The 15,129-nt window shown below is 39.5% G+C and overlaps 1 protein-coding gene across 2 annotated transcripts in view; it reads right to left on the bottom strand.

Annotated features, from left to right (window-relative positions):
* The window catches only part of PRMT3 (protein arginine methyltransferase 3), a 122,941-nt gene extending 110,681 nt beyond the window's left edge, over window positions 1-12,260 (bottom strand). The window contains exons 1-7 of one of the 2 annotated variants that reach the window (XM_027531399.1): window positions 11,999-12,260; window positions 11,649-11,772; window positions 9,974-10,056; window positions 8,114-8,163; window positions 7,372-7,474; window positions 4,320-4,479; window positions 2,959-3,103 (exon numbers count right to left, since the gene is read on the bottom strand). In XM_027531399.1, the coding sequence (XP_027387200.1) occupies window positions 2,959-3,103; window positions 4,320-4,479; window positions 7,372-7,474; window positions 8,114-8,163; window positions 9,974-10,056; window positions 11,649-11,772; window positions 11,999-12,026 (693 nt within the window). In that variant the 5' untranslated portion in view covers window positions 12,027-12,260. The remainder of the gene's footprint in view (window positions 1-2,958; window positions 3,104-4,319; window positions 4,480-7,371; window positions 7,475-8,113; window positions 8,164-9,973; window positions 10,057-11,648; window positions 11,773-11,998) is intronic. The other variant, XM_027531400.1, reaches the window with a different exon arrangement.
* Window positions 12,261-15,129: the final 2,869 nt, after the last annotated feature.

The raw sequence follows: 15,129 nt of genomic DNA, 5'->3' as shown, positions 1-15,129 counted from the left end.
AGTAATTAATTTTACAAATCTTTAAAAAAAATACCATTTCCTACATTCTTACTATTTTTATACTCCTCTTACACTATAACCAGTGATTTTTGCTGACACAACAAAACCCACAAAGGGTGAACACGTCAAGAAGGCAGTCATTCAGAAAGCTCTCACCAATCACACTGCTCTACTTTAATCACTAGCGCCCCAACTCCTGTCCTAAGTCCATGCACTGCTGCTCAGCTCAACCATAATCTTTCATCCAGCTCTTCCTACACCTCCATTTGCTTTCACTCATATGCTCACCCTGGTGCAATGGAATTCAAAGTATACTAAACACAGTGCTTTGGACATAGCAGAGCTTTGATTTAATACATGAATGTTTGAGAGGAAAATCCACTGAATGTGAAAATCCAAACAAATTAAAGACAAGCCCTCAAACCATTCCTAAAAATTTATTCTAACAAAAGACTAAAACTGTTCAATATAAAATAAGGTAATAAACAAAAATAAAATAATCTTTTGCACTCACCTATTAAAACTAAGAAACACAAAAGAACGAGAGGTTCTTCTGCTTCTCAATATTAGGAAGCAAAATAATCTTTTAAGACTAGGACATGGTGTCATGGAATTATTCCTACAAATATTTTAAAAATTTAAGTATGAGACTAAAGACAACAGAAAAATTATATACTATAAATTTTACTGACATAAGTAACAGCATGTTTTAAAATACAGGCTCATGAAGGTGGACAGAATGCCTGAGTCAGCTACAAATACAATGAGGAAAATGAAGTAAAGAAAAATTATTTAATGGTATTATAGTTTGGATAAATGTTCACCAGGATAAACAATGTTTTTCTTGGGGGGAAAAAACAGAGAGAGAGAGAGAGAGAGATACATCTCAGATTTAAAACATCAGCAGCAACTCCTATCAGAAAGATAAAGTGGCGAAGGATTTTGAAAGTTCATGTCATCTATTCTGCGATCAACTACATCTCTGGAATTCAAAGTTACCTTCATCTTGATTCTAAAAAATAAGATTACAAACTATCCTTATTTATAATCACTAAATAAGGCATATCCAAAATAGTGTCATTAAAATACTGTATCTGAGACTAAGCAACAAAAAAATCCAAATAATATTTTTATAAAAGCCAGGCCAATTCTAAGCATAAAAATAAGTCCTGTATGTATGGCTTCTCAATTTTAAATAATTTGTAAAGATCATGTGAGATTCTGGTAGTAGCACAACCTTGAACAAATTGTATGTGCTAAGAATTGTTTTGATGGGAAACAGAAGAAATACTGTGTGACATAAGGCAATATTTCATATTTGCCCACAGTATGTAACTCAGCAAAATATAAAATGGACAAATAGTCTTTTTGAATGAACTATATCCATATTTCCTATGATCCAAGGAGAGGTGATTATACTATATATCAGCTAAGGGGAATTAAGGCATGGGAAGTTATATTAATAAGAATTCTTAAGTGATTCCAGATCTAAAAGTGAAAAGACAGCACTGGGAACTTTCAGCTGGAACTTCTTAATGTATATCAAACGGACTTAAAGATACTCTATCAGGTATGAAATCCTCTAGTTACTGAAATATAGCTACAAGGGTCCAGGAGAGAGATTTGGAAATAAGTCCAAACTGGATTTCCCAGATGACTGAACCAAGAGCACTCAGATGTACTATCTTCTAGGAGTCTCAATAACTTACCAGTCTGAAAAATCCAATACAATTTCCCTATCAAAAGCATAAGGTTCATGGCATTGAAACTGACGGGGTGATTTAAAATGATGAACATGGGCAAAGAAAAACTCCTTTAAAGAAAATATTCTAGACACAATAAAATTAATTTTAATGAGGAAAAGAGTGTATGTCCATTTCTTTTAAATAAATTCATCCTGGACTTAAAATAATTTATTACTTATAACTGTTATTTGCAATCCTATGCAACTACCCAAGTAACAACAAAAAGCACAACCAACCATGACAAGTCATTAGTGAAGAAATGACATGACATTGCTTTAAAAGACTCCAAATAATCACAATTACTGTTAATCAGCAAACCTCCAACTCTGCAATCCTGCAAAACTGACTCAACAAAATATATACATGTTATTAAATATTCCTGGTTATTTTAAATAGGTATGTTTCAAGGAACACAGTCTTCAGAAGAAATAAATCTTCTGAGGAAGGATTCAAAAGGGAATTTTTCTTTTGTTGGTTTTAAGAAAAAAAGAAAAAAAAAAAGGTAGTGACATCTAAAATTGACAGAGATAAACATTGAAAATTTTCAATAATTTTTAAACTCCAACTATTTGTTAGATATTTTCACTTTTACTAAATTAAAAAATTACACTTTGATATTTTATAATTTATAATAGATGATAAAATGTATCTATTATACCAGGTACAGCTAGAAATCTACTTATAGTTTATATAAACATTACCATTACAAAAATTAAAACCAAGTTCAAGTATCTGATCTGACTTAGGAAATTCTATCATTGATTTCAAATGTAAAAAAGTTATAACTGTGAGAATTATCTACAACTAACTTTGTACCAAATAATTATTCTTTGCCTAAACTAATGACAGTACTGCCAATTAAAACACTAATTTCTCCTTCACACATTAAAAGGCAAACATAGAATTTATTTCTTCCTACTTAAAAGTTGCTCATGAGAAACCTAAAATCATTAGCAATTTTTCCCATTGTTCTATTTTAAGCAAAAGTAATCTCACAACAAAGATTAATAATGATCTTAAGTAGAATTTACAGTAATTCTGATGCTTCTATAATCTTTTCAACGTAAGATGAGCTATCAAGTACCAAAAAGATCTAAAAAGCAGTTCTCAAAAAAAAGAAAAAGGCAGTTCTACCACAGCCTGTGTGTTAAGAACCAGTTTCACTCTATCTTTCCTTCAGTATGGACTTTGCACATTTGTGCTCTTTTCTAACCTTGAGCATTTCTTCGTGTATCCCATAATGCCCGTAGGAGCTGAAATAAACACCATCCTCATCCTCCAGGAGATCTGCAATGGCAGTGGTAGATGACGGGCAGGCTCTGACATCTGCGTTCATCACAAAATCCTGAGCAAATTGTCTGTAATCAATTTGAAATACACCCTTGAGACAAGTTTATTGGACCATGAAAAAAGGAAAGGCTGAGGCAGAGGTAGGAGGGGAGTGTGGAGTGTGATGAGCCTCTAAATCACGCTCCACCTTAAGCAACGAAAAGCTCCCCCTGCTGGATTTTAAGCAACGGGCATATTCAAACCCAGCTGGAAGCATTCCTTCTGCAAACCACAAAAGCATAGCCAACTGCAAATTATGGCTGTTGATACCTTTCGACCAACAAAATAAGCACACTATGACTCTATTCACTTTTCTACTGTTCCAAAATCTTATTATATCGTGGAAGGGTTATATGGGCAAATCCAAACTGGAAATTATTTACACACACCAACACCATCCACTCAGGCTCTAACTCAGTTCCCTCTCTGATCACAACACATCAGGAACCTATAACGTATACATGGGAAAGAAGTGTAAAGATGCAGATAAAAGAGTTGTTGGTTACTAGGTTACTCAGCGTAAAATATCAGAAAAGGGGAAGGGAAACTACAATTCACTTGACTGTTTTTCCTGCTGGACATTCTGGCAAATGGGTACTCAGGCAGTAGCAAACAACTTACAAATCTAACAGGTTAAGCTGGAGGTATATATACATGATAGAAAGGCAGAATCTCAGACTCTATTCAAGGCCTCCTGAATCAGAATTTGTAGTTTATTGTGTTACCCAGGTGATCTATATACACGTAAAATTCTGACAAGTACTAAGCCAGCAGAATGCTAATTTACACACTGTAGAAAACCAGCTTATGGAGCTAGTTTTCTGATTACATACTTCACCATAATTATCATTTGATTCTTTAAAAACAAATACTTCAACTGCGTATTTTCCCCAAGTCTAAAAAGTACTAATCCCTATACTTTAAAAAGCCCAGGAGAAGAAAAGTAAAGTGGAGAAAGCTATTAGAAAGAAAGTAGTATTAAGGAACAAAAGCACTCAAGAGGAAAACACTCCTGAGGACAATTACCATTAATATAAAAGTAATTATATAGAAGTATATGAGAATAGAATTTTATGTTAATTAGTTGTAGCCACAATGTACAAAAATACTGCATATCCTCAATATTACTAAAATTAAATATCTACACTGTGCTTTCTAGTACATGAAATATTTTACTGTATTCCACTTGAACTGTATTATTTGGGGGATCTAAACCATTAATTTTCTGTAAGATTGATAAATTACTTCATTTTTTGCAGGTCCTCACGTGCTCCAGCCAATGCAGCTTCAGCAGATAGTGCCCTAGTTTCCATGTGTTTCAATTTTTCAAGAAGAGACGCATTTTCACTGAGCCCATTGGGATATGAGAATGGGACTGAGACCGGTTCATAAAGATCTTCTACATCTAAAAAAATGAATGGACATTATTTTCAGGCCATCTTATAACAATGAAGCACATATACATGTGTTACAAATAAATATATACTAAGTGCCTATTATGCAGCCAACTGAGAAAAATCAGTACAAGTACATTTAATTAAATACTTAATATCCAAATTGTTTTGAGTTTATAAAGAACATGCTATTAGTCTAAGTTTTTCACTAGTTGGCTACACTGAACACACAAACAAACAGTAATTGCACTGAATCAAACCCAGGACAAAGCAAAAAAGTAGAAGGAAAAAAAATGCTAATATTTACTGATCGGGTATGTTTGAAATTCATGTATCACATCTCGTTTCATCTTCAAAACAAACCTAAAATATAAACATTTATCCCTGTTTTAAGACATGGGAAAAATAAATTTCAGAGAAATTGACTAGCCCAAAGTCATACAGCTGTTTAATAAGGGAACTATGATTCAAACCCATTCCTGCTTCTAGCCCATGTCCTGCCATCACAGAGGGCCACCTCTAGTTTCTGGGTCTTTACCTGTAGCAAAACAGGTATTACATTTAGATATTCCTTAAGAACAGCATGGAGGTAAGGAATTTTGTACATTCATTAAGTTTTTCATCTTGGGTAAGGTGGTATGCAATCTATACACTGCCTTAGTGCTGATATTGTTAAATATCCTAATTCCTAATATTATTAAAAATTGATTTAAATTTAATTTCACTATATGTAAATTAGTAACTTCTGCTATAGAAGTTAATGTATATAAATCATTAATTCTGAAAACAGAAATTAATATACGGAGCTAGTGAGTTGTATAGAACTTCAATGTCCATTGACTAGTCTAATTAACTTTCACATCAACCTAAAGCTATAAAAACAATGCAGGTATTATACTGTTTCCTCAGAGCAGCACTGAGGGAAACAGGACTTTTTTTTTCCCCATTCAGTCTACTTGCAGCAATTCTTTAGAGCTGGGACAAAATACTAAGTTTAACAAATTCACAATGTTATGTAACTTAAAGACTAACGCATAAATTGAACTTGTTATAAAAGCAGTGCAGGATAATCAGTCTGGCAGAATACTGACTCTTTGCTTTAAAAACTATAGATTCAAAAAAAAAACAAAACTATAGATTCATCCACTATTTAATTCACCCAAAATTAACAACAGCAACAAAATACTGCCCAACTGTTAAAGGATGGTGTGCCATTTCTCTACTTCCTACTACAACTCTCATTGTGTATCTTCTCTTCAAAATTCTTTGAACTGTTTGCAAACCACCTTGTTAAAGAACTGAACAAAGAAATTGACTTGTTTCAGCTAGTTTCTCTGTTTTGCTTTCTGCTGCAATTAAGTTAGTCAGAATAAAAACTTTAAGTATTAATAATACAGTTGTCCCTTGCTATCTGCAGGGGCTCTGTTTCAGGACCTCTCTCAGGTACCAAAACCCACAGATGCTCAAGTCCCTGTATAAAATGGCAATTTACACTTAGCACTTTAAATCATCTCTAGATTTCTTATAGTAACTAGTAAAATATAAATGCTATACAAATAGTTGTAAATACAATGTAAGTAGTTGCCACTGGGCAGCAAATTCAAGATTTTTTTTTAATTTTCTGGAATTTTTTTTCCTGAATATTTTTGATCCAAGGTGGGTTGAATCCAAAGATGTACAACTCCTGGATATAACAGGCCAGTTGCACACAGATAATTATAAATTAAAGGTTAAGTGTACAGCTTTGAAAATGAGAAAGGATTCAGTAAACATTAACATTCATACCTATAGTATACCAAAACAGTCTAATTCAAAGTCCTAAACCACACTCAGGAAGGACTGCCACATCTGTATTCTACCTGAGGAAGTTCAAATCACCTGGACACTCCATCTTGGCAGCTGGAAACTACCACAGAAGACAGTCAGTTTATCACGAAGACCTAACAATTATGAGAATAAATCTCACAAGAGAGCTTCAAAATACATGAAGCCAAAGCTGACAGAATTAATGGTAAAAGCAGAAAATCCTCTAATAATGGTCAGGGATTCAAATATACCTCAATCAACAATTGATACCGGCAGATCTTTAAAACTCCAAAAAGACATAAAAGATCTGAAGAAAAATACTAGCACTGTGACCCATTTATACAATAATGTGCCCAATAACTATCTTGACACTTGTGAAGAACACTCATCAGTAATTTTGTAGAATGTTCCTCAGCCTAGGACTGTCTGATGAGCTTTTCACTACTGGAATGAGGTTATACACTTTGGGCAAGGACAACAGAGAAACAATGCTATCTCCTCAGAGCATTACACAAAGGGGTTCATGATGTCAATATGGTTATTACTGGTGATGTTAACCTTGATCACTCGGTTGTGGTGGGGTCTGCTTGGCTTTTCCACAAAAGTTAACATCTCCTTTGTAACAGATTTCTTAGGGGAGATACTTTGAGCTATGCAAATCCTATCTCACCCACCTAACAACAGCTCTGTAAATTAGATATCTTAAGAAAAGTCAATTATCTGATGATGTAAAAACAGCAAATATTGCTAAATTTACTTAAATCTATTAAATATTATATCTGATTTAAATTTTTTAATTTAGATTTAAAAGTTGTCAATTTGAGTTACATTAAAAATTAGTCTGCCAACTAAAAATTACTCTAAACTTTCCTATGTTTCCAAACATCTTATACACAATGTTTATCCCAAGCTCATAGCCCTCCCTGGTAATTGTTAGCGTGACTCACTTTTCAAGTGACTTAACTTACCTACTGAAACCAACTACCCAAAAGGTCTTTCGAGAATCAAGGACGTTACATATCTCCTGTAAAACCTAACCACTATTCTGCCGTAACAAATGACCCTACTTTAAAGTAGATGTCGAATGTTCAGCTTACCAAATTGAAGTAAAAGGTCATCTTCTAATACTGGCTTTAAATATTCTTCTTTTTCCCAAGGCACTGGGTTGTATATGGAATTCATATATTCAACTGTAGGATTCTGGAAATAAAATCAATTGCATATTTTTTCACTGCACATAATCACACAATCCCCCTACCAAAAGAAAATTAAACAAAAAAGGAAAGCATGTCTACATTAACACAATTGCTATTTAAAATGAACCTGTGTTAACCTGCCATTTCATTAACTTGACTGAATGATTGCTTAATTGTGTCAGTGCACAGTTTTATGCAGTTTGGATTTGGGGGAAATGGCAATATAAATATCAACTGACCAGAACAAAAAAAGAGCAACCAAAGCACTTAAAAATCACACTAGAAATCAGAAATTTCTGCTTTTACAGAAAGACTGTATTCTTTATCTGACACTGAATTACTTTGCCACATAATACTGATTCATCTCTCACGTGCAATTAAAAACCATACTCAAGCATGGTAAGTACGTATGGTAACACACGTAAGTACGGTACTTGTGTATGTATGTAAGCACCACGCATTTACCTGGTGCTACGTGTTGTGCTAGTTCCTAATGTCCAAGATTCCAATATGATGACTGTCAAATTTAAAACACTTCCTTATACAGCAGCTCTTTATAGTCTCTTAAAAATGGGTGCACTGATAATCACTGCAGTATTTCTTTAGGTTTTAAACGAAATTGTAAATTAAGCTACCATCTTACCTTAAGTCTAATAAAATTTATCAGTTTAATGTATCCATAAAATTCAAGTCCTAAAAGGGAAAAAAAAATTCACTTATTTCAACCTGAGTTTTGTTTCATTGACTTGCTCCAGAGATGCTTCTCTGGTGAGACAACAGCCATAGATAACAAATTTCTAAATGCCTTCCTTGCATTTCTAGAAAATGGGAATTTTTAGAATTCTACTCTTCTCAGAAAAATACCAATAAGGAAGATTAGGCCCTAGATTTTACCAAGTATTTGGCAGTTGACATTAGAGCCAAATTTTCTAATTTCCCAATTTTTATAGTATCTACCAAACACAGAGTACACAAAGTCTACTAGCTTTTACATTAAGTTAAATGATACAAATGAAAAAACAATAAGGCTTGTATCTGGTTCTCATCTTTTCAGAAATGAAGCAGCATTTAAAATAAGGGAGAGCAAATAGCATGCCCAACCAATTATTATTTGTCATGAGAAAGACTGTTACGAGAACATGTGCTGTGCTCAGTCACTTCTCATGTCTGACTCTGTGCAACCCTATGGACTGCAGCCTTCCAGGTTCCTCTGTCCGTGGGGTTCTCCAGGCAAGAACACTGGAGTGGGTTGCCATGCCCTCCCCCAGGGGATCTTCCCGACCCAGGGATTGAACATGCAGCTCCTGTGCCTCCTGCACTGCAGGCAGATTCTTTACTGCTGAGCCACCAGGAAAGCCCTGGCAAAAGACTGTTATGAGAACATACTGGTATATGAAAGTGTTTCATATGCATAACATACAAAACCCCCATTTGATAAGTGAAAACATAAAATTATATTAAACATGATTCCAATTTAAAAAGGCACATTAGAAATATAAAAAAAAACAAACAATGCAACAGTACTTTATGTCTTACAAAAATAGTTGCGGTTGAACTTACGGTTCACAAACATAACTGCATCATGTGTGTATCCAAGACCTAAAATCTGCCTATTTGCTATTCTTCAGTAACGTCCTTTCTAGTTATTAGTAAATACAGGGACCAAAAAGTCAATTCTCTACTGAATTAATTTTAGTACCATACTGTAGCTCTTCAATATTTATTTAAAGTAGAAGGCTTTAAGTATGTCTAGTACTCTTGCCTGGAAAATCCCATGGATGGAGGAGCCCGGTAGGCTGCAGTCCATGGGGTCGCTCAGAGTCGGACACGACTGAGCGACTTCACTTTCACTTTTCACCTTCATGCACTGGAGAAAGAAATGGCAACCCACTCCAGTGTTATTGCCTGGAGGATCCCAGGGACAGGGGAGCCTGGTGGGCTGCCGTCTATGGGGTCGCACAGAGTCGGACACAGCTGAAGCGACTTAGCAGCAGCAGCAGATCCAAGTTAGAACAGAATCATCATCTGAACCTCTGGCTACCACCTTAAGTTTACCACTCCCTACTTCCATACTCTCTTATCGAACTCCTTATGAAACCCAATCTTCTGTGCCCTGAAGTCTACGTTATGCTCTGAGCCGGTAAGTTGTCTCTTTATGAAGAGACATCTGCCTCCTTTTCCCAAGTCCACCTTTACCCTTGTTCTCCCTAATTCTAACATCCCCCCTTCTCTTAAAATGATTACAATGCAATCACGTGCCAAGGGTGTTTTTTTCCTTTTTAGCTGTGAAGCCAATTTAAGCTTAAAAACAGTGACTCTTATCTAGAAGAATGACTTATTAATCTTTCCTAAAAAGCCACTTGCCAAAAACACCTTATTTTCATAAACTGTTACTATATGTTTCACTATATTAGACTTGTATAGAAAAAGAAGAGATGTGGAAAAACAAAGTTTGAATTTGAATTTCATTACTAAAATTTTCTTTATTCTAAAAAATACTTACCATGTTTATGAACCATGTTATCAATACTAAATTGATGCTCCAACTTACAGTGTGAAAATGTTTCTTCAGCAGATGTAAATAACCTGAAAAACCAAGCAACAGCTTCATGGAATAGTCCCCTAACAACTCTCAGTATTGATTTCATACTTAATCAGATATAAACTTTTCCCCCTCACTCTACAAGTTTCCAGTTTTACTTCCAATTAATAATAATAAAAACCACCTGTAAAGAGGATCCTAGCACTTCTAAAGGGAATTAGTACTTCTGAGTTCCACTTTACACCTAAAACAAACTATCCTTTAAAGGTCAAGATTAATTTGCCGAACAATAGCAATGAATTTATCACAAAGCTTTTGAGAGAGAGAAATCCCTTTGATAATCTCTCTCTCTCAAGACATGAACATTCCCCATGTAAGACTCTTTTTTCCTCAAAGTATCAACTCTTGTTTTCAGAGGCTCTGAACTGGCACAGCTCAAACATCTTTTAGAAATAAAGCATAAAATGTAATTTTATAACTGGCACATTTCCTAAGCGCCATATTTCAAAAAGTGGTCTTATCGTGCTCCACAAGGATTTGCATTACAGACACTAGGAGGCCCAAGCTTCTTTATTATGTTATCTGCAAAACTGAAGGATGCACAATAAGTTAGGAATTTACAACAGAGACACATCTTTATGCTTAGCACATAGGCAGCAGTTTTAAATAAACATTTACCAAGACGGGTTATTTTTGTAGTACTTACGAAGCCTACCACAAAGAAGCACCTCCCTGATACTCAATAAATATTATTTTGTGACTAGAGTATATGCACACATCCCTTATTTACCCAAATGAGGCTACATGTGGAAACTGACGAAATCAAGAGAAGCTAATATACCATCAATCAGCACCATACACAAACTCAGGGGGAACTAGTAAAATGTTTATTAAAGTAATACTAGTCAATGGCAATCAGTCCTCTTTGATCTCCACTTGCCCAGAGAAGCAGCCAAAGTTTGTTGAGATGAAGAGGCAGAATTTTAAATGTAAACAACACTGTTTTGGATATAAGACAAACCACAGCTCTGCAACTCTGAACAAGTTACTGGTATTGCAATGTCTTTCTCTCAAAGCGAAAAAGGCATCAATTTCCTTCACCTTCTACAGGTGGGGATCCTATAACAAAGGTGATTTTTAAATGGTTCAAATGGAACTATTTACACCTGAAAAGCTTTCTACTTGTCAAACAAATACAGAAAGGGAGAGCTGGAAGGATTCTGAGGGATTAATCTAGTTTAGTGACTGCCTTGTTATTCTTTAGAATCACTTCGGACAGTGTCTTTGTTAAAAAGCAGATTCCTAGACACTAACCCTGATTTAGAAGGGCAGAGGTGCAAAATCTAGCATCTGTTACTTTTTTTTCTTAAGTGTTTTAGGTGACAACCAGACTAGGGAACCACAGATCCAGTCCAGAACACTTTTTACACAAGGGGAAACTAAGGCCCGTCGAAGATCAATAGTGTAACCTGGCTTCCAGTTCATGGCTCCTCCCTCTGGACAAACCCTCACTCCCAAACACGGGTTCCACATTTCCAGGGCAGCCACTCGGGTTACAGACTCCAGCTGAACCGATCACGAAAACCCACGTGGCTCGGCCACCTTGGGCTTTAGCCTGGCGCTGAGATGGACGAACCTGTCACAGAACAGGCAAGGGGTCTGCTGCTCGGCGTGGGGGAGATCTGCGTCGTCCTCATCCTCCCAGCTGGCCTCATCTCCGCTGTCTGACAGGCCTGGCGGGTCCTCCTCCTCCGCGGCGCCTAGCACACGCAAACGGTCAGACGGCCTCGGACACCAGTGCTAAACGGGCGCACGAGGAGCAGGGAGCGGAGAAGGCTTTGGGCCTGGACGGCCCTCCCCCACCCCCGCACCTCCCCGTCCATCTCCGCTGGGCCCCTCCGCCCCGACCAGGGCGCAGGGGGAGAAGGGGGCTCTCAACGGCCCCACAGCGGCGCGGCCTGCGCGCTGAGGGGTCGGGGTACCCACCGGTAGCGCCTGACGCTAACGAGCACATAGCTAAGGCGGCCCTGGGAGACCAGCGTGCCTCGGGGAGGGGAACGGCCGGAGCAGCGCGAGCGTAGCCGCCTCAAAGAAACGCCGGTCCGGGAACTCCGGAAGTACCGTGAGCGCCCAGCGGCGCCGTTACTCGGGGAAACCTCGAGGAAACCTCGGGGACGCCGGGAAACGCGAGAGCGCGCGCGCCGGCTCGCGAGAGCTTCCGGCCTCAGGAGCGCGGCGTCGTTCGCGTGAGCTGGGGTGGGCGGGGCGAGGGCGGGGCTCCGCCCCCCCCAACGCAGGGTGGGCTCAGCGCGCGCCGAACGTGCGTGGAAGCCTGGGCTGGGCCTTGCAGCTTGTACGTTACTTTTTGTGTTCTCCTCGGACTGCGGCAGACATGAGCGTTGACGCCCTCGCCTACAGCCCAGAGCCAACAGCGGCTTCGCTCCCCTAGTCCATTCCTTATTCGAGGGAAGACCGGCTAGTGGAGGACGATCTGCTTGCAGCGCCCTCTGGTGGCGGAGAAGGTCAAGCGCAGGCGAGAGCCTGGGACTCCACCCTGGTTCGGGGCCTGAGGCGCCTCTAGGGTGCGCCTCGGGAAAGGGAACTGCAGAGACCACTGAATGGAATGTACCAGGGGCCAAAGCCTGAAGGGCTGTTTTAAGCAGTTTTGTCTTTGAAGTATATGTCCCAAGTTCTAGTACCAAATGTTAGCACTGGGCTTGGCACAAATTTATCCAGTTAAACTGACCGCTATGGCCTGCCCAGGCTCTTATTTTGTCTAACATCTCAACTCATGCCTCCTCCTTGGGCCCTGCTCTCCAGGGACTTCCCTGGTGGCTCAGATGGTAAAGAGTCTGCCTACAGTGTGAGAGACCTGGGTTCTTCCCTCAGTTGGGAAGATCCTCTGGAGAAGGAAATGGAAACCCACTCCAGTACTCTTGCCTGGAAAATCCTGTAGACGGAGGAGCCTGGTAGTCTACAATCCAACACGACTGAGCGACTAAACTTTCACTCCAGCCTTTCATTTGGTGCCACCCTTTTTCCCACCTGGTAGGTACTTTTTGTCTTCGCAAGCCAGTCTCCTCAGACCATTTTTCTAAAGTAGTTTCCACTGTCATCCTAGCAGCCTCCAGTTTCTTAGCACCTGCGTGTGTGCTGTCTCTTCAGTCGCCTCCGACTCTTTGCGACCCCATGGACTGTAGCCCACCAGGTTCCTCTGTCCATGGGATTCTTCAGGCAAGAACACTGGAGTGGGTTGCCATTTCTTTCTCCGGGGTATATTCCAGACCCAGGGATCGAACCCTTGTCTCCTACATTGCAGGTGGGTTCTTTACCACTAGCGCCACCTGGGAAGCCCTTTTTCCTTTCTTCTTTCAGTCTTTAGCCACAGTACTGTTTGAGCATGAGGGAAGGGCCATGTCTCTACTTTCATTTCTCTGGCACATAATATGTGGCCTAACTTAGATACTCAATAAATTTACTGAGTGAATAAAAAAAATTCCTTAATGAGAATTCCTTGTATTATTGCTACACTCTTCTGAAGTTTACTCCTTTTACTGTAACCTCTAGGGGACAGAATCCATCAAATACTAGTTTTGAGGTCCCCTTATATCAGGATGTGCCACTCTGCCATGCTTAAGTCGCTCAGCCGTGTCCAGCTCTTTGCAAACCTCAATGGACTATAGGCCGCCAGGCTCCTCTGTCCATGGAATTATCCAGGCAGGAATACTGGAGTGGGTTGCCATTCCCTTCTCTAGGGGATCTTCCAAACCCAGGGATTGAACCCAGGTCTCTGGCATTGCAGGCAGATTCTTTACCGTCTGAGCCAGCAGAGAAGCCCAAGAAAACTGGAGTGGCCTATCCCTTCTCCAGGGGATCTTCCTGACCCACAAATCAAACCGGGGTCTCCTGCATTGCAGGTGGATTCTTTACCAGCTGAGCTACCAGGGAAGCCCATGTTGTAGGATACTGCCAGACTATCTGCTGGCTTCGCTAGGTTAGACTTACTGTTCACTGTTTACTGTTGTAAACCCACTGCCTACATGTCCAGTGGCACATAGGAGTGCCACATATTACTGAATGAACTAATGAATTCAAAGTCATTTGTTACCTGGGCTCATTCAGCTTTTTCCTTCATCCTTCCAACACACTCTCCAGCAAGGCTTATCTTTTCCCTGTCTGCATAACATCTGGAGGAAAACGTGCTAAATCCCATTAACACCCCAGGTAGCTCAGTGGAGCCACAGGTTTGATCCCTGGATTGGGAAGACCCCCTGCAGAAGGAAACGGCAACCCATTCCAGTATTCTTGCCTGGAAAATCCCATGAACAGAGGAGCCTGGCAGACTACAGTCCATGGAGTTGCATAAGAGTCGGACATGAACAACATAAGAGACTGAACAACTCCATGTTAACAGTAATCAAAATAACACCCAGTCTAGAGGGGTGACAGGGTCAGAAGTTTATCTGTCACCACAATGCTGGGCTTAGCAGGGAGCAGCTTTTTTCTTTACTCCAAAGATAAAACACAGACCATCTCCCATCACCCCGCTTCACTACTGAGATCAGAATAGAATGTTGAAGACCCGACAAAAGGTTTGTGGGTAAGGAAATAACAAACAGAATAATTTAAAACTGGGCACTGGGCATAGCTGCTTTTAGAGCCCACCAGCCTCAAGATATCCTCATGGGGTCCTCTCACTTCACGCCACACTTCTTGCAGCCCATGCTTGTTATCACCCACACAGACTCTTCAAGATTTCAGCCCCAAAAGAAACCAACCCTCCATGAAGAAGGAAGATGTTCTACCTCCTTCTTAAAGCCCACATTCCAAAATCTTTTCTCATCCTAAAATATGCCTCTTTCCCAGATGATTGACACTGGGCTTATCTCATCCTAAGATATGCCTCTTTCCTAGATGACTGACATTGGGAATGTCCATACCCTCTTAAGACAGACAGACACATGCACGCACGCGTGCGCACTTCCCTTATGGATCAGATGGTAAAGAATCCACCTGCATCGCGGGAGACCTGGGTTCCATCCCTGGGTTGGGAAGATCCCCTGGAGGAGGGCACGGCAACCCACTTGAATATTCTGGCCTGGAGAATCCCCATGGAC

Source organism: Bos indicus x Bos taurus, chromosome 29 (genome assembly GCF_003369695.1).
Source record: "Bos indicus x Bos taurus breed Angus x Brahman F1 hybrid chromosome 29, Bos_hybrid_MaternalHap_v2.0, whole genome shotgun sequence".
Classification (NCBI taxonomy): domain Eukaryota; kingdom Metazoa; phylum Chordata; class Mammalia; order Artiodactyla; family Bovidae; genus Bos; species Bos indicus x Bos taurus.
This window is presented reverse-complemented; position numbering and strand designations above follow the sequence as displayed.